Source organism: Poromitra crassiceps (assembly GCF_964638095.1).
Source record: "Poromitra crassiceps genome assembly, chromosome: 5".
Taxonomy (NCBI): domain Eukaryota; kingdom Metazoa; phylum Chordata; class Actinopteri; order Beryciformes; family Melamphaidae; genus Poromitra; species Poromitra crassiceps.
This window is the reverse complement of record NC_139642.1, coordinates 47,601,913-47,622,011: the sequence shown is the minus strand read 5'-3', so window position 1 is coordinate 47,622,011 and position 20,099 is coordinate 47,601,913. Positions and strand designations below refer to the sequence as shown.

General features: G+C 44.0%; 1 protein-coding gene across 1 annotated transcript in view; it reads right to left on the bottom strand.

Moving 5' to 3' along the window:
- plch1 (phospholipase C, eta 1) overlaps window positions 1-20,099 on the bottom strand; it is a gene marked incomplete at both ends in the record, with an annotated part of 53,610 nt that overhangs the window by 29,589 nt on the left and 3,922 nt on the right. The window contains 5 exons of the mRNA XM_083637318.1: window positions 2,081-2,174; window positions 2,741-2,911; window positions 5,466-5,595; window positions 6,381-6,624; window positions 8,517-8,663. Coding sequence (XP_083493444.1) covers window positions 2,081-2,174; window positions 2,741-2,911; window positions 5,466-5,595; window positions 6,381-6,624; window positions 8,517-8,663 — 786 coding nt within the window. The remainder of the gene's footprint in view (window positions 1-2,080; window positions 2,175-2,740; window positions 2,912-5,465; window positions 5,596-6,380; window positions 6,625-8,516; window positions 8,664-20,099) is intronic.

Genomic DNA, 20,099 nt, shown 5'->3' with positions numbered 1-20,099 from the left:
ATGGTTAGTTCTAGATTTTACACATAGTGTACACCCGTCATTTTTTTTCAAATAGTCTCTCATGGATCCTAAAGTGAACATTATATACAGAATAATATATATGGTTTCACTGATATACCAGTGCAAAACACACAAATTACTCATCACACTGCAAAGAGATGTCTATGCAAATCTGTTCCGACATGACTGTTGCACATCTGTCCACACATGCATGTGTGATCAAACACACAACACACACACACACACACACACACACACACACACACACACACACACACACACACACACACACACACACACACACACACACACACACACACACACACACACACACACACACACACACACACACACACACACACACACACACACACACACACACACACACACACACACACACACACACACACACACACACACACGGTCTGCAGGGAAGACATCAGGCATACTGGTCTGATCAGCCAGACATGGTAACAGGGTTTCTCCATGCCTCCAAGAACAAGATTAGTCTTCCCCCATCTCCACTCTCCCCCATACTCATCCTCTCATCCCTGTCACACACTCCTCTCCTCTTTCCCTCTGCCCTCATTCTGACTCCCCAATTTCCTCGCTCCAAGCACCCTCCACAATCCTCACTCCCCTTCAGTCAGCATTACATAAGCTGACAGCGATACAGACATGGCCAAAAACAAAATCTCTCAATGTTTTGACAAGGGTAAAGACCTCCAACCAATGTCGACCCCTGTAGCTTCCACGTGACTGAAAATGGCTCTACCATTGTCAGAGTTAGGGGTTTGATTTCCGCTGGGGCAACCCATGCTGAAAACATATGAAGCTATGATACTTTAAGCTGTTTTGGGGTAAAGTATCCACCAAATTGTGTGTGTGTTTTTATGGGGAGAGCAGGCAGTCCACCCACGTTTAGCTTTTAAAATGTATTCAGAAGGTAGGAAAGCAGAGAGAGACAAACTGAGCTGCACTTCCTAACTACCTGCCAACTGTACCAAGACATCAGAGACACATGCTTCCCACAGACTGCTTTAAAAACATGAAACAAACAACACAAAAAAACGTCCATATCTGCTGGGTGAAGTACCGCAATGTGCAAACACAGCAGCACGATTTGTGAACTGTTGTGACAGGAAAAGGAAGTCAAACGGAACACAGCCCACAATAAACCCAGAGCACGGATAGGCCCTGGGTCTTCCTCCTGTTCCTGCTGTCTCCACAGTCAGTGTTTTTATTTTACGCTTGCTTTGGCAATGTAAGCGTATGTTTCCCATGCCAATAAAGCCCCTTTGAATTGAATTGAATTGAATTGAGACAGTAGAGGAGAAACGGGTGAGAGTTATATTGGGATTTGATTGTTTGCCTGTAGCAGGGACATCATCCAGAAGTGACAGATGGATGTTTAACCACTCGACATACCTCTAGGCAGCAAACTGACATGTTAAAAGGCGGCACATAAAATAACTGATCTTGGCTTTGATTGAGAGGGAGTGTGACATTTTAAAAAAAGTGACAGAGAAACTGATGAAATAGTAAATGGGAAAGAAGACGAAGAATTAATGACAGAGCAGGAAATGAAAAATTTTTGGAGGAGAGACTAGAGTACTCCTGGGATATATTTTTGTAGGCCAACTCAGTTAGTCATGCTAGTTCTGGGTTTTTCGTCTAAAAGTCAATAGGATTTTTGCATGGGGATTTTGGTTAAATGCTTGAAATAAGGTCTGTGGTTAACAAAAGTTTATGAAACAGCGAACAACAAGATAATCTTCACTATTGAGGACCCTTTTTCTGAAAATCCCATGAAAAAAGCATAGAAAATCATAAAGCTGTTCCTCATTTGTGAAGATTATCTTGCTGAACACAAAAAGTCTTCTGTTTCATAAACTTGTGTTAACCACAGAGCTTATTTCAAGGATTTAACCAAAATCCCCATACCAAAAATCCCATCAACGTTTCGACAAAGGAACCTGAAGTGCTAACATCCAGGTCTTCCGGACTCATTCCTGCGGTACTCTATATGGGGGAAATGGAAAATAAAGGAGTGAAATAATACAGTCTGCAAAGAAGTTACCCTCAATCCCCATGACGCCTCTCTGTTTGTTCTCGTCGAACACCTCAAACTTGTCAATGATGTCTGCGCAGCACTCTGGAGTCACACTGGCCATCTGCAAAGAGGAAAGATGTACAGACTTCTTAAAGCAGGAGCATGTGTAGATGCTAAATCAAGTCAGAAATGCACAAATTATTATTGTAATGGATTTTTGCTGCTATTAAATTAACTGTCAGCCATAATTAGGCAGTATATTTTGAGGAGTAAATAAAGACAGGAGGATGAAAAATGACCGCATTCAAAAGGTACGAGAGACGAGATGCTGTCAGTAAAGAAGAAAGAGAAGGGAGCTCCCAAGACACAAACCAATCTTAGGCGTGAGAGATTAGCTTGCCTAACTGGAACAGATTCCTCTGGATGGACAGCTGAGACTATGACAAGAACGTTAGAACAAAACACTCCAGACAGGGGAGGGGGGGGAACGGGAATATTGCCCACGGTAATCCACAACATTCAATTCAAACGGGCAATTGCCAATATACAGCAGAACGGGCCAGTCTGGGCAAGCCGATTTGGGCTCTTTTCTGCGGCGCGCATGGCACCTCGGAACAATGCATCTGGTCTAACGTCTCCGGCTGAGCATTTAACCCATCGGCTGAGCTTTACTGTTCGACCGCTGACCTTCTGCTCGTTGCGCAGGAAGTTGGCCAGCTCCTCCACCGTCAGGTGGTCCTTCCTGTCGCTGTACGCCATCATCAGCAGGAACAGGTCGCGTCGCAGTGACATCATCCTGTAGAAGACGGAGAACTCCTCGTAGGTCAGCGTGCCCTGCTGGTCGTCTGTGTCCGCCTCCTGAGAGGGGGAGGGAGTGGTGACACATGGTCAAACTCTACGAAGAAACTCATGGCTCGTCCACTGTGATCTTGCAGCTCCGTAGGCTGAGGGCAAAAACCAGTGAGGGCAACTGTGTTTCAGCCTTCATCAGATTTTCAACAACAAACTGTGACTTCTGAGGTCGCCTAAGATAGACATAGATAGAGGTCACTGTCACATTTTGATTGCCCTCACACCAGTGCTTTAATGGGTTTTTGCCGTTCTGAACAGCAACAGTGAATATAATTGACAGTAACAAACAAGGTGTGCAGATAGCAGATGTGTGTACTTGTCATCTTTGAAGATGTGCGAATGGGAACAGCTGAATTCACGTCGTTCCTCCACACACTGATAGTCTATTTCTCTCTCTCTCCCACACATTACCGATACAAACGCAAATTCACATGACCCACCACCACCACATATCATACCAGTACCCCCCCCCCCCCCACACACACACACACATATACACACACACACACACAAACACATTACCTCTCCAACCAATCCCCCCCTCCTTATCTCTTCTCTCTTCATGCTTCCTGAGGACATGCAGCACAGCTCACCACCCACTCTATTCTGACACCTCACACTGGGATCCAGCTCCTCATTTTACCTGGATCTCAGAGGGGGAGCTCTAATAATACCCAGTAAAGCCTCCATCACACCCCTGTAATGAGCTCGGAACCTGATCACTGACAGAATCTACACACACAACCAGCGGGATAAATCACTGTGATGGACTCCATTAGAAAGGCATGGACAGAAAACTATCAGGTCCAGGGTATTTTAAGTAATTGCACCTGCTATTAAGGTCGCAATGCTGCTATCTGCCCATGCTGGAATGGAATGGAATGAGATAAATTAATGGATTTTTATATCTGATCGAAAGCCATAGTATGAGGTGATATATTAGGCGAGATTACAATTCATACATCATCAAGAAGAAAACACATATCATTATAATATATGATACATCAATTTCAATTTCAAGTCTTATATCACTCTAATCACCTAGCCTAAATATAGCCGTCCTATGTAGGCTGTCACAAGCCCACTTTGGAGACTTGGGGAGTTGGTCCACTTTAGGACTTTTCAAAGGAAAATACACTAACATAATGTACTATCATGACATTATTTCATTATTTTATTATTACTTTTGAAGGATGCTAGCTAATGGTTGCCAGTTGTGACAGATGATCTGCAGTTGCAGCATCCCCCTTCCAAGGTGTCTGGCTGAGCCCAGTCCAAATGACAGGAAAATCTCATTGTCAACGAAAGCTGCCGTCATAACTGCTCTCTAACAGCATCAACTTTTACTTTTGAGTTATCCCACTAAGATGGTTGTTGAAAGAGGAAAGTAAGATAAAGATTAAATTCTTAGTAGTTTAACTGTGGCTTTTGTCTCTTTTTTGGTTAATGTTTTGTCTATGTTACTCCACACATAGCTCACCTTAGACAAGTCAGTAGTTATGTGGATCTTTGACATGACTCAATGTGACTTGTTTTAAAAATGGTAGCAGCCTTCTTCTTCCACCACTTCATCCTTTTCCTCTAAAAGCGGCTCCTGCATAAATATGACTTGTTTCCTGCACATGTCTTCGAATGGCACAAGTGCTCACATAAAAGATGCAACTACTACGGCAACCATTTTAGGGCATCCTCGTCCGTCAGAGTATAGGCTAGAGCGCGTGAATATTTATGTGCAAGGAATTTGGTGTTCTACTGAAAACAAAAACCTGGAACTGTTTGTTTTTTAGTGTGAATGTCACAGCTTGTCATTTGTAAATATTTTATCTGAATGCTTTGATAATGAATACAAGAGTAGTTCTATACAGTATGCAAGTGAGCACCTCGCCAGTCAAAGTGAGAACATGTATTGTGTAGGCAACAGTACATGTATGTGAGAAGTACAATAATGAATGAGTATATGTGTGTGCATCCCAGTGTTTTTTATTTATTTGTTTTTATCATTCTACCAGTCTCGTCTGGCCTCAAGCTTTTCATGCAGTGTTTGCAGTTGGCGAAAGTTGGGCGGGTGTACTTGCCTTGACAGACAACTCCTTCACCCAATCAGCGAATCCAGTCAAACCCAAATCCACTCGGGAGAACATCAAAAACATATTTTCCGCCGAGAAACTCCGCTCCTGTACTTGTTTGTAATTGTTGTTATTGAGTCTATTTCTGCAATAACTGCACTTTGCTGCTGTTTAAACTAGACAAACGTTCACGTTACTCCTCGAGGCGGTCAAGCACGGAGGCACCCATTATTGTTTTCCCTGTTCCTGATTGGCCGGTTACGATGTCAACTATGAGGCGGGTCGCTGATTGGCTCGTACGCTTTGCAGTTTTTGCAAACACCCTCCCAGGGCTTGAGACCAGACGGTCTGGTAGAACGAAATGAAAAGTGAGTTCACGTGACCGGCTGGTTTACCAGGCTCTCACTGACATCTGAAGAATAAACTGTGACTTATTAAATAAGTAGCACCTCAGAATCAGCGGTGAATTCACAGAAACGGATTCACATTCTGACCTGGAACATTTGCTTGACCTTCCTGCGGGGCAGATTAACATTCAGCTTGTGGAGGAGCTGGTGGATCTCTTCAATGTTCAGGAGTCCGTCTCCGTTCTTGTCAGCCTCCTCGAACGTCTGCTTCATCCACGTTACACACAAGTTAAGGAGAACGGGGTGGACAGTACGGTTTGTGAGTTTGTTTGTGTGTGTGTGTGTGTGTGTGTGTGTGTGTGTGTGTGTGTGTGTGTGTGTGTGTGTGTGTGTGTGTGTGTGTGTGTGTGTGTGTGTGTGTGTGTGTGTGTGTGTGTGTAGCAGCGATAGTAGCAGCCGGGCAGGACTCCGTGTGACGAGGAAATAGACGTATAAAATGTGTATAACTGCAAGTGAAATTGGACTTATGCAGTGCACTTATGCAGTGCACACATTTTGTAAGTGTAATACCATGGTACTGTATTTGTAGGAAATGGGGTGAAATAAAGTTGGGCCTCCTGTATTTGAAATATTTGAAAAACAGATGTAAAATGAATGTAAAGAAAACATACACAGACTCTAAGACCGAGGACACTTCTGTAATCATGAGTAGTAATTGAAAATTGATTGTTACTTCCTGCAGAGGGAAGACTGTGATGGGCCTTCAGAGTATATGAGCGTGCACAAATAGCCTACCCCAGACTCCCATACAAGTCAAATAGAAAAACTAAGACCAGCAGAACCTTGCCAGCTGGCCACTAAGATGTGTCTGACCGAGAACACTGAGTTAGAGGTGGATGAAGCCACAAACACCAGCGACCTAATACAGGACAGTAGGCTACGTCACTCTCCTTTGGCTGCTGTTTGATCTAGTAAAATGCCAAACAAAGAGAACTGGTACCGTGTATGTATTTGTTTGAGTATGAGTGCGTAGTGTATTATAGTTTCCTGATCAAAGGATATTGGTCATGTATACGTTGCCTTTTCGCCAGCGAGTCCTCGTCACTGATCCCGGCCATCAGGTAGCGGAGGCCGGTCACCCAGGTTCTGGCTTCATCTGCATTGGACGTCACCAGGTCCAGGGACTCCATGTGGTTTCCATGGTACACTGTGAAGCAGCAGGCCGGGTCGAAGCTGCCCTCTGCGTGCCGGTGGAAGATGTCCGACTGACGGCCCTCCGTCACTTTGTACAGCGAGTCAATGGTGACTGACGGAGGAGGGAGGAAGAAGAAAGACCAGTTAGAGTTTGTTAGTTAGAAGACAGAAAGACAATTAAACATACTGGAGGGACAATTACCCATCACCAAAATGTCTACAAGTCCCTCCCCCAGCCCATTATCTCATGTATAAAAATAGACAGGGTCGGCTTCATACACACACACACACACACACACACATATATATATATATATATATATATATATATATATATATATATATATCTCAGTCTATATCTGTCATCAAATGAGCATTCCTCCCATTGGACGCTCTCTTTCCTTTACATAATCCCATCTATGAAATTCAGCTATGACTGAATCTAACAACATCCTGGCCAGACAACCAGCATGCACACGCACACACACACAGACACACACACGCACACACACAAACACAAACACAAGCATCAAAAAACGGGTCTGGGCATCTGTTCTGTTAATCATGTCAATGGAGAAGAACTAAGAAGCTTATCGTATGCTGACAGTCTACACGCAGACGCCATCATACGTACACACATGTAAACACAATCCATCCACAGATGAATGCTTTAGTGGGTTGATAAATAAAAACACAGTGAAGTAAATACATGACAATGAAGAGGCCATGGACTACCGTACATGATGATAATCCCTTCAGAGCCACTGTGGCTAACTCAGGGTTGAGAAATAGCTTCTTGGAATAACCTTGTTCAGAATCAGGACATATGTTGGGAAAAAGTATGTCTCTTCCTAATCGATTCCTACTGGTGAACAAGGTGAAATACATTTCTTTTAAGATTATTCATCTGTGTTATCCTGTCAAGTCATTTATGGTAAGATATAAGAAGGATATTGATGTGACCTGCACTTTTTGTAACTTGCATCCAGAGACTGTATTTCATTTGTTTTGGACCTGTGAACACACTCGGAAGCTGTGGCAAGGTATATGTCGTTTCATTTTGGACTCTACATGTAATGTGACACATATGTGCTTCGCTTGAAGGATGTGTTGTTTGGGTTTACAAATTACAAGAGAGATTTAGAAAATGAATTTTTTCTTTGTAATCTCATCGTATTACTGGCAAAGTTTTATATCCATAAATGTAAGGTGTTAAAAATGAAACCCTCTCTTTACACGTTTAAGAAAGAAGCAGAGTCCTACATCAGAACATTAGCTACCTCATGCAATAGTAAAGCTGTGAAGACGTTGAATTTATGCTCCAATTTTGGCATATTGCTTTAACTGTAATTTATATGTATACTGCACTTTTTTTTCTTTTTGTAATTGCAATGTTTTTTCTGTAATCCCTGGCATGTATATTTGTTTGTCTATTATTCTTTGTCATTGTATTACTATTGTTGTCACACACACAAAAAAAACAAAAAAACTCAGGGTTGAGAAATGCATCAGCCATTGTGGATGAGAAGAAAAGAGGACAGCTGGGCTGGACTGCAGGGTTAAATGATTTCATAAAGGTGTTTAAAACGTTTAAAACAGATGTTTGAAAGAAGAAGGATAAAGATGTTTTAAAATCATAAAAAATAAAGATAAGGAGGGTTTACAACATTTTTCTATCTAACTCATATTTATGCCTGAGTGGAACATACAACAGTAATAGTAACAATAGCAATAATAATTGGGGGGGGGGGGCTCACTCACCAACACTTTGAAAACCCCTGATCTAGGCTGATTACTGCATTCAAGCTGAACGTTAATTCCGCCACTCAGTGGGCGTGACCCCGCAGTGACTTCTGCCTCTGGGACGTCACGTGCATAGCCTCTATAGAGCTCTATCGTACAGTATTACATGTGTGTGCTCATGCGTGTTTGTCTGTGCGTGCGTGCCTGTGTGTGTGTGTGTGTGTGTGTGTGTGTGGGGGGGGGGGGGGGGGGGGTACTCACTCTTGGCCTTTTCGCTCTTGCGTGAGGGCTTCCAGCGGATGCAGGAGCGATGCTCATCCAGGTAGAAAAGTCTCACCAGCCCTTTGGATCCTGCCTTTAGCTTGACCATCTGAGTCCCGGACTGCATCACACTCATACATCTCTCCACTGCAGATAAACACACACACACAAAAACCACACACGGGTCAGTAGAGCAAGATATAAAGGCACAGAAGGAGCAGGTGTCTGACTTTGTCTTTCATTAGGACAAAGTGCCACAGTGTCACACGCTCAACAGCTAGTTTGGGTGAGAGTCCAAACTGCAACAGAGGTGCTCGTGTGTGTAGACACACAGGGCCAGTTGTCCATTAGCCAACCATTGGCTTGCTCCTGAAAGCAATTGAGGGTGAACGCGAAGGAGGGAAAGGAGAGAGAGAGAGATGGCATCACTGTGAGCGTATAGAGACAGAGGTAGCGTCTGTCTCTCTATCTAGCTTTCACAGAGAGGCTGTGGGCTGTGCAGGAAGAACATCTTGGCACTGTGCTGCGGCAGGTGGAAGCTATGATGACACTACACTGTCTTCCCCTGCAATCCACACACACACACACACACACACACACACACACACACACACACACACACACACACAATCACACACTGTCATGCGATGATGTGAGATATATATAGGTACTTCAGACTTGGAGGAGAAAGCTCCGTTTTTGGCACTGGAGGAGAACGCTTGGTTGAAGGCAGTTAAAAACGCAGGAGAGATAATCATGGTGAGGTGTTTTGAAGAGGAGAACAGAGGGACAGGAAATTATATAGTGGTGTGTGTGTGTGTGTGTGTGTGTGTGTGTGTGTGTGTGTTTGCTTGCTTGCTTGCTTGCTTGCTTGACTGGCTGGCAGTGTCCAGCCTCGCAAAGAGGATGAAAGGAAACTTCAAACTTTGTTATGACAGATGCTACCAGAGAGGGATGCAGACAGGGATGACAGCAGAGAGACAGCAAGATTCCCATCCTCATTAGAGGCGTGCACACGTGTGTGTGTGTGTGTGTGTGTGTGTGTGTGTGTGTGTGTGTGTGTGTGTGTGTGTGTGTGTGTGTGTGTGTGTGTGTGTGTGTGTGTGTGTGTGTGTGTGTGTGTGTGTGTGTGCATTTATGCATGCTTGCATGCCTGTGTCTCTGTGCAGAAAGTAATTCCGGCTATGTATTTACCTTAAAAAAAGATAATTTCTCTGCATTTGGATTAATATTTCATCTCGTGGTGAGTATCACTTTACATGAGGTCCCGAGGTACCTACTAAACTACTTCTTACTTGTACGAGAAACACATCAGCACGCTACTTGAGGTAGGTCGACAGATTTTATACCCTGTCGATTTAAAAGTCTGATGGGGAAAAATAGTTTCAGGTACAGTGCAGTGGAACAATCTGCACTGTAAATAAATTCATTCATTCATTCAACCTGAAGCACAAGATGTATTTTGGTACTATTAGATGTGTGTTTTTGGTTATTTTGAACGGGTGTACCATTGGCCTCCATTCTATGGTGATACTTACTAACTTCACGACTGTAGCAGTGGCGCTGGAAGTACTTTTAGGCAGGGGGTGCTGCAAGACCGTAGCCACCGATTGAACCGGGGGCGGGCGCCGGAAAATTTGGCGGCGACCTTTCGCCGCCGAACATTTTTTGGCCACTTTGTCGCCAGATTAGAGGAATATTAACATTAAGATTAGACTGTTGTGTGATTATTCAGTCACCTTTTCTCACTCACCTCCATGTCACCACTTGCTCCCACTGCTGTGTTGGAATCCTCATTCTCTGTCCCACCCTTTTTGGACTTTTAGCCATATTTAGAGGAATATTTAATTTTAAATTAACATTAGGATTATACTGTTGTGATGTCATTATTCAGTGTCTTCTCCTCTTCTCTGCAGCATTACTCAATTTACCCTCAGGAATCAGGGACAGTGATAGCCTACCTGCTATTCCTCCCATATATCCAGGGCCAGATTAATAGTACCATGGGCCCCCGGGGCTATTCATTTTCTAAGCTATTCATTTAGCCTTTTAGTCATAAAGATTATATCTTCCAGACTGAAATGTTATAACAGAAGTGGAGTATTGGCCAGAATTACATGAACATTTGGACACTTATTCAGCGGGTATTTTGCATGTTGCGTTCAGGTGCACTGTAAAAAAAAATATATATATATATTTTTTTTTACATCTCTTGCCACCAGGGCGTGCTGCAGCACCCACCGCACCCAGCTTCCCGCGCCCTTGGACTGTAGCTCACTGTATAGTGCGCGGACCGTGACCGTAAAGGCATGGTGTACCTTGGTTATGTGGGGGGGATATGGCAAATGAAACTCCCGAAAAAGTGGCGTATCCCTTTAACAAACAACAAAACAAGGTCCTCCTAAGATATCAGCATCAAAAACATAGACTCTTACTTTGAAGGAGTCAGTTGTTCAGCCACATGGAACAGCAACTAAATGTGATGCATTTTACTACCGGAGGCTGCATCCCTTTCTGCATGTGCGCACCGCGCGCCCACACACACACACACACACACACACACACACACACACACACACAAACACCCACAAGACAGACACCCTTGATGTCTCAATCCTTCCCCCTCAAGCACTTCAGTCATCGTACAGCCTAACATCATCACTCCGCTAAGACAAGATAAGCAGGTATTAGAGTTGTGATCAATATGCAATGAGACCATATTCATGCTGAATGCACAAACTACCAACGACGATTAGTCTTTTTCAGTCCACTGATGAAGTGAATCCAGGCCAAATCTATGATCTCTCACTGACTCCCCTTATTAAATCTGACGCCAATAACAAAGGAGGAAATGCAGATAGAGAGAACTCAAAATCAGGAAGATAAGATTCCATTCTCTAATGATTAGAGAATAGAATATTATCTTCATGATTTTGAGATGATAAGAGTCTAATCTATTCAGAGTATATTTGTTCTAATAAAATAATTCAGGACCACTCCATTATTCAGCCTGGGATTGCCTCCTTGTTAGCAATTTTCTGTGTGTGTGTGTGTGTGTGTGTGTGTGTCTGTGTGTGTGTGTGTGTGTGTGTGTGTGTGTGTGTGTGTGTGTGTGTGTGTGTGTGTGCACGCGCGCGCGTGTGTGTGTGTGTGTGCGTGTGTGTGTGTGTGTGTGCACGCGCAAAACTTACTTTGCATAATACAGTACATATCAGGAGACAGGTGCGTAGCGACAAGACATGCGGATTGGTTCTGAGACCTTTGTAGGCAACTTTTTAATCAATTGTTTTAAATTGTATAGACCAGTGGTGCCCAATTTGGGGCCCGCGGGCCAAGTTTGGCCCGCCACGGATTTGGGGGTGGGGATTTTTTTTTTTTTTTTTGCACGCCAGGCCACCGGCAGTTGCCCGACGTGCCCGATTATGCAGTCCGCGCCTGAATGGAGATGTCGGGACTCTTCTATCTACAATTAACATTAATTTTGTGCAGCTGGTATTCTCTCTACCTGACTCTATCACACGGGTGTGAGGCATTGCTATCTGAGGATTGATTGCTCCTGATTGGTTGGCTGAATCACCTGGTTTGGGGGTGAGCTCTGATATTTGATCCCTCCCCAGTCACTGGCTTTACACCAGCTCAGCAAGATGGAGAGATCATCATCACGGCAGTGGCACACTGACAAAAGAAAGTTTAGGACGGAGTGGCAAGACGAGTATTTTTTTACCGAAGTAAATTCAACAGCGGTTTGTCTCATTTGCAGACAGAGAGTGGCTGTTTTGAAAGAGTACAATATACGTGGCCAGGCCACTACGAAACTGATTTTCAAAGTACCTTGAGGATTTTTCAAGTTGTGAATTAAGTCAAATTTCTCTCTTGATTACAAAGGTGGAAAATACAACTGTTTTTAACTGGGTGTTTACTGATTCAATGTTTAAGCGCCACACAAATGCAGATATTTTTTTTTATATATATAACCAATTGCACATTATTACAATTACCAAACAGATAAAAAGTAGATTATTATATTGAAATGTTATTTTAGATTTAGAATGTTAATTTTCTATAAAACACAATACATTTTAATGTAATTCCACAATGTTTATTTTTGGCCCTCGGCCCTCCACCCAGATTGAGTTTTGGCCCTTCATGGGAAATAATTTGGGCACCCCTGGTATAGACAGTGTATGGGAGTCTCTTAAAATAAGAATGATTTTAAAATAATGTGACAGTTCAGTGGCCACCATAGGGAAATGTTCTCTTTGCTTGCCCTCATCAGAGTGCATGGTCCGCTTCAGAACAGCCCTTCTGGAGCTGGTAAGATCATTCTGGGACTTGAGGACACTTGAGCAGGGCAGATGCTTGTCCACATGGAGACTAGAGCCCAGGCCTGTCTTACTACCAGACCTCATCCCCCGCCGGCTGCAGCTAAGGGAGGATTAGAGGAGTTTTCTCCGACTCAGAGGGTAGCCTCTCATCCATAACTGCCAAGAAAGGATGTGCAGGGAATTACACACTACTTACTTCTGTCAACTTTAACTCCTGACACAGAGGAATCTTCTGGGATACATATTATATGCCCCCCCCCCCCCCCCCCCCCAGTGTGTTATTGTGCCCTCCCCCACGCAGGCCAGGCAAGCCCTGTCACTTTGCCTTTTTTGTCATAGCAATAGTGAAGTGATGATCTGTACTGTAGTCTATTTCAAATAGCCTTTCACCAATGCATGACGCGCACCGTGCACAAAGTATGGGGTGTGTGTGTGTGTGTGTGTGTGTGTGTGTGTGTGTGTGTGTGTGTGTGTGTGTGTGTGTGTGTGTGTGTGTGTGTGTGTGTGCATTTATGCATGCTTGCATGCCTGTGTCTCTGTGCAGAAAGTAATTCCGGCTATGTATTTACCTTAAAAAAAGATAATTTCTCTGCATTTGGATTAATATTTCATCTCGTGTGTGTGTGTGTGTGTGTGTGTGTGTGTGTGTGTGTGTGTGCGTGCGTGCGTGTGTGCATGCGTGTGTGTGTGCGTGTGTGGGTGTGGGTGTGTGTGTGTGTGTGTGTGTGTAACCCTAACCCTTCATCAATGAAAGCAGAAAGTCAGTCACCATCATTGAAATAGCCTGCTCTTTTGATCTGTACATGGACACCTGCTTCACAACCAAACTCATGAAATATCAGCCCTTGGTAGAATATATTACAACTCTAGGCTACAGCTGCCAACTCATTGTGCTTGTGTTTGGGAGTCTGGGGCATGTCCACAAACTCGTGCTCCGTGGACTGCAACTAGGTAGGCTGCTAAAGCCTGATGCAAAAAAATTAGCAAAATACTGCTCCATTTCAGCCATAATAGGCAGCCTCTTTATCTGGAGAAGACGATGCTTTGTATACCCTTGAGTGCTAAACATGCTTTGTTAGTTTGCATACATTATATTTAAGTCATCATCTTGCTGCAATGTCTTTTCCTGTGCTTAAGAAGTACATGCATCAGTGTCTGGTTCAATATAAATGTACTGTACTGCGGCCTTCTTCTAAAATGTTTGGGTCTGTAATATTTGCTGTACTTTAGATCCAAATAAAAGTATTTAAATGTGTGTGTGTTTGTGAGAGAGAGAGAGATTGAGAGAGACTTCAGACTTGGTAGGCAGTGAGAGTGCAATGCAGTGATACAGACAGACTTGACAGCATGTTTTGAATGCGTTGGTGTTTTGTGTGTCGCTTCTTGACGGCACTTTGTGCTCCCATTCAATTAGTTCTGTAGCCGACCCTGCCTGAAGCTAATCACAACTCTAACCTTCATCCATACAAACCCAAACCATAATCCGAAATTATGCCGTAGAAAAACCGTCCGGGTAATGTAGCGGTAGATTCCCTGCCTACCAACACGAGGGTCGCAGGTTCGCGGCCCCGTGTTACCTCCAGCTTGGTCTGGCTTCCACACAGGCACTAGAGCCTCCTCTGGTCGGCCAGGCGCCTGTTCAGGGCGCAAGGGAATTGGTGGGAATAGCGTGATCCTCCCACATGCTACAGTACGTCCTGCCGGTGAAGCTCCCCGCTGTCAGGTGAAAAAAAGTGGCTGGCAACTGCACATGTATCGGAGGAAGCTCGTGTGTGTCTACGGCTCTCCCCAGATCGGCAGAGGGGGTGGGGTAGCGTCTGGGGCAGCTGGGGGAATTGGCGAAGTACAATTGGGGAGAAAATGGGGGAGAAATCTCACAACCTTCGATGAGCTCGTAGACACACACACACACACATTCACAGACACACACACACACACACACAGATCCTGGATGCACCGATGCTTGCACAAGCTGCCATAACAACAGCTGCAGGCAGGGGGTAAAGAAACAATCAGCCATGCGGTTAACACAGCACATAACCTTGGCTTCTTACAGCTTCTGGCAGTTAGGGGCCAAGGACATATAGCCACATCCTGATCGGAGTGAGTCGTTTCCTGGTTTGATGTTCACATTGAAAAAGCCCATAACACACGCCTAAGATGAGAGATCCATGTGGGCCGACACCGATACAGAAGCAGCGCATAACTCAGGATGGCTGCAACCAAATAGCACCTTTCTGTGTTCGTCTGTAGAAATGTCAGCAGCAGTATGTGTGTTTAACATGGCATGACGGTAGGTGACAAAAGACATTCCGTAGTGAAAAACACTGAAGAACTGCTTTATGAATCCACAAAATAAGCCTCTTATTGGCTGTCAGGGCAGCAGCATGAGGATAGCATCACAGATCAGACGCTTCCTTTTGTGCTTTCAAAAGCCATTTTCACACATGCCTACAGGAAAATTACCTGTAAATCAATATCGGCCATTTCCCAGAATTTTCCTTCACACCTGAGCGCCGCATGTGTGAATATAGTCGTCAAATAGCCTGTATGTTGGGGGCGGGGGGGGGGGGCTTATTTTGGGAGTCGGCAAAACTCCGATGGTGAAATAAGTTCGCTTGTCACACAATAAATCACACTCGTTTGACTTAAGAGTATGTTGTATCCTTCACATTCGCGCATGGGCTGCAGTGCAGAGTAGTATCCAGGCAGCGTCAAGCCAGCGTAATAAACACAGACGATTTCCCCCCTCCCCTCTCTGCTCGAGAGAGGCCAGTCCTTCAGTCCTCGCACTTCGCAGCAGCCCGACACAGGACAGACACACAGCGAGAATGGCAGCGGCTTGCAAGCCGCCCAACGCTGTATGTATGTAGAGAAAGCAAATGCACGAAGCGAAATGTGGAAGTAGTTTGCTTTGATGTGGTCGAATGATTAGATGATGCACGCTGGAAGTGAACGTTAAGCAACGTGTGTACACCTCGCCCATGAGAGAAGGACCGGCAAATGACTGGACCCGTTTCACACTTGTGTCCCTTATCGCGGCATACCGCTCTTCTGACTGGCTCGAAACTGGTGAAATGTCCGCGATGACGGGGGAACGCTTATACCGGAAAACAACTTTCACACATGAAGGCATTAGACCGCTTTCCGGTCATTTAGCGGTAAAAAGCGCATGTGTGAAAACGGCTAAAGAGAGAATAACATTAGTTTAGTGGCATTTGAAATAATTTAATGCTATAGGTTCACATTGCACAACTTAAGGCCTGATAATAATATAATAATAACGTAATAATCAGCAATAATACCCAGCAGAGCGTGGAAACAGCTGGATTCACACTGATACAGATAGATAGATAGATAGATAGATAGATAGATAGATAGATACAGTAGATAGATAGATAGATAGATAGATAGATAGATAGATAGATAGATAGATAGATAGATAGATACGATAGATAGATAGATAGATAGATAGATAGATAGATAGATAGATAGATAGATAGATAGATAGATAGATAGATAGATAGATAGATAGATGGATGGATGGATGGATGGATGGATGGATGGGAAAAAACACAACTATCTGGTTTAGCTTTATACAACAATAACAATATGCAAAGGTCACTTTAATAGCATGCACTGCTACTTTACCAACAGGGGATTAGTGATGTGAACATGTGGACGTCAAGAGTGCTATATAAACCTTCTGTAGGCAAATGTTCCTGAGGGTAAAGTCAGGGCAGCAGATGTTCAAATCAACCTATATTTATCATATTCTTGGGACGCATCAGTACACATCACATTTTTCCATACCAGGCAGTGGAAACTAAAATGAACTCAGTTCCTTGTTTTTGACTGACCCCCTCTAAAGGACGCTTTTTATAAAAACACGTCTTGGTATGATAGTATGAAATTAACTATTGTCCTCAAGTCAAACTCTCCTCATAAAGCGTGTACACTCAGAGTAGTGTGTGACTGCTTTAGTGGTGTAGAAAATAACGTTGGAAAAATAATTGATAGGGAGAAAAGGGAATATAGGCCTTGTTGCATTATTTATCTCACAAAGCCAGTTCTGAAACCTATAACTTCATTACCAGTTTCGATCGGATTAAATCATCAAATGGGTTGAAAAAGAAACCAAGCACACTCGTTCCCCGTAATTGGAAGCAGATCAGCATATTCAGGTTCATTGATCTAACTGGAAGCCCATACGCCGCTGAATTTTTATGGAGGTTGGAGTCAAATATGGGTGTGTTATTGATAATTGATGCTCCAGTGAACATGCGCTCTTTATTGTTTCGGCTTATAAAGTCATGAATCAGACTAGACGTGCTTCTGCCAACGCTTCTCCCATGTTTCTAACATCATAAATCAGGCGCAAAGTGAGGAGACACACGGGTTTGCCAGCACTGAAGTCTACATGCTCATTCTCCCAGAATCCCCCTAGGGGTATAAATAATTATGCAACAGTGTGTTTTCTCTCTCTCTCTCTCATAGGCAGGAAGACAGTCAGATATATGTTTCAGAAGGAAAAACTAAAAGAGAATGAAGAAGTCTTCTTTTACAGTGCCTGTAGCATGAGGCAGCTCTCTACCAAGAAAAGAATGACGTTTTAGATCTTCACCCTCAGCCCCTTGGTGGTTTTCTGTTGTCCAAATACAACTAAAAAAGTGTTATACCCCCCCCCCCCCTTGCCATTCCTCACTATCCGTCCTACACCACTCTGCCAGCAGGTCTTCCGCTCATGCCACTTTACTCTCCATTAAGCAGCGTGAAGAGTCAAACCTCATTAGGCTGGAGATTGAGGACCATGAAGAAGAGCCAAGGAGGAGAGGAAGCAGGGTCAATATCTGCCCAGGAGAGGGGAGGCGCCCGGTAACCAGAGATATGAACTGATGTAACTGGGTCTCAAATGACCAATAGGGGCTATAATGATCGCTGCCCTGCACTCCTTAACCCCCATCTCTTTCTCATCTTCCCTGTCTTTCTTGATTTCTCACAGCCCCTCCTCCTTCCTCTTTGTGTATTCAGGACGTATGCAACGAGCACCGATGCCCATCTATGGGGCCTTGACAAAGAGGATAGGCACCCGTCTTTGATTTAAGGCGTTAGGCTGCAAAACTACCAAATGTATCTCAAATTCTTCTGCACCTGAATCACTCTTGGATTAACACGGATATAAATTAATTGTTGTAGGCCCTTTTACAACTGCAGTTTAAATTCACGCGTCGCTCCCACTTCCCATCTCACGAGATTGTATTCGAAAAAACTAATTTTCATCTCTCATTGTCCCCACTTATGCAGTTTATTCGCAGGGGCCAATCTTCATGCTCTATTGTCTGTGGCTATCTGCCATTTGCCAATTCTCTCCCTACAATGTCACAGAAAGGTGTCGGAAGATTAGAAAACATGGCCATGCATGACGACGCCACCCGAGCCCAAGAATCTGTTTCGTCTAGGTGAGAAAAATAGAGAGAATAAAAAAAAAGTCAATAAAATGTTATTTCCCCATCCAATCCCCACTTTTCTGCTCCTATTCCCTTTAAGAGGATGAAGAGAGAGGCAGGAGCAATAACAGAGGAGATACAGATGAGATGAGGGGAAGGAAATTGCAGAAGAGTGACTGGGGATGAGAGATTTGCCTGTCCAGCCATGTGTGTATTTGTGTGTGTGTGTGTGTGTGTGTGTGTGTGTGCGTGCGTGCGTGCGTGCGTGCGTGCGTGTGTGTGTGTGTGTGTGTGTGTGTGTGAAAACTCAACGTCTGTGTCGACACAGAGCAGAGTGAAAGCCCCTCTAAGCTTTGTTTTGCCACAGAGGCCCAGGCAATTGAAACTGTAGTGGGTCAGTGAGCGAGAAGTCTGTTATAGCCCAATAAACAAAGGCTGTCCTCACTTAGAACTGTGCAATACAGGTCAGGACAGGACAGCCTACACACAACACCGTGCACCTGGCATCACATCAGCATTATCATTCTTCATTTTGCATCTTTATCGTCATTTTCTATATCTTTACTGCGCTCGAGAATCTCCTTTGCCACCCAGCGAGATATCAGTGTTTAAGGTGAAATATTTGCTTACCATTTAGGTATCTTATGAAAGACTTGGTCTGAGTATAACGACTGACCTCAGTCCAAAATTCCTCATGGTTTATTCATGACTACACAAATTCATATTCAGCAGCATCTGCCTGATCCTTCATACACTATTCATGGGGCATAAGGCGATGCTATAAGCACCTCAACCCAGTTCCACTGTTGATGAAACACAAGCACGACAGCAAAGCAAAGATAAAACTGTCTGAAGGAATGGGTGCAGTTGTAAATAACACTACTCAGTTTCGCCTGTTAGCTCTGATGTACCGGAACTACTCTGCTTCTCCAAACTGGGAGCGCGCCAACCGCATTCTACTGTAGGTAATACACTGACTATCGATAAGTACCTCATACAACCTCACATCAAATAAGTAAGGGATAGGCAACTCCTAGGTGTACGCTTAAACTATTTTAATGCACAACATGGTGGCAAAGAACCATCCGGCGTGAAGCATCTGCAAATTTTGGTGGAGGTTTTGCCATCAAAATCTAAAGTTTTTCACAAGCCTCCGTTTCCCTGGCAACACCTGGGAAACCGAGCAATACTGCACCTGGAACAATCACCTTCCTGTCAGATTCTCATGCAATGGAAAATGTCTTCAGTGCTCCAGTAAATAGGAGGAACCTTGGATACGAGTCGACAACGGGAGCTAATCTAGTCCGCTCAGCTCATAGATACTGTAGAACCCATTCGCGCAGAGCCAGAAAAGATAACGTTATGCTAGCAAATTTCAAAGGCAATAACATTGGGTACGTTTGACAAACAGTAATTGACAATATGTTTAGACAAGCTAGCTATCCAGCCATTTTATTGACCCCAAATAAAAAAGGGGCAGTGTTTCCCAGCTGTGTTACAGTCACCATCCTGTGTTGTTCAGAGGATAAGATAAGATATTCAGACCCCCCCCCCCCCCACACACACACACACACACACCATTTAATTTATTTTGCAACATCTGTTTGTTTAATGTTGCTATGGTTACAGGTTTATGTAGCGGATACATTTAGAACTGTGAGTACACTTGAACCGAACTGCAGTACGTGTGCGTTAAACGGTTTTAACACACACCTCAAATGGGGGTCCGGGGACTTGAGGAGGTTCCAGGGGCTCCCCAGCCAAAAGGGGGGTAATGTATTTTTGCTATAATTCCATTCATAACTAACACA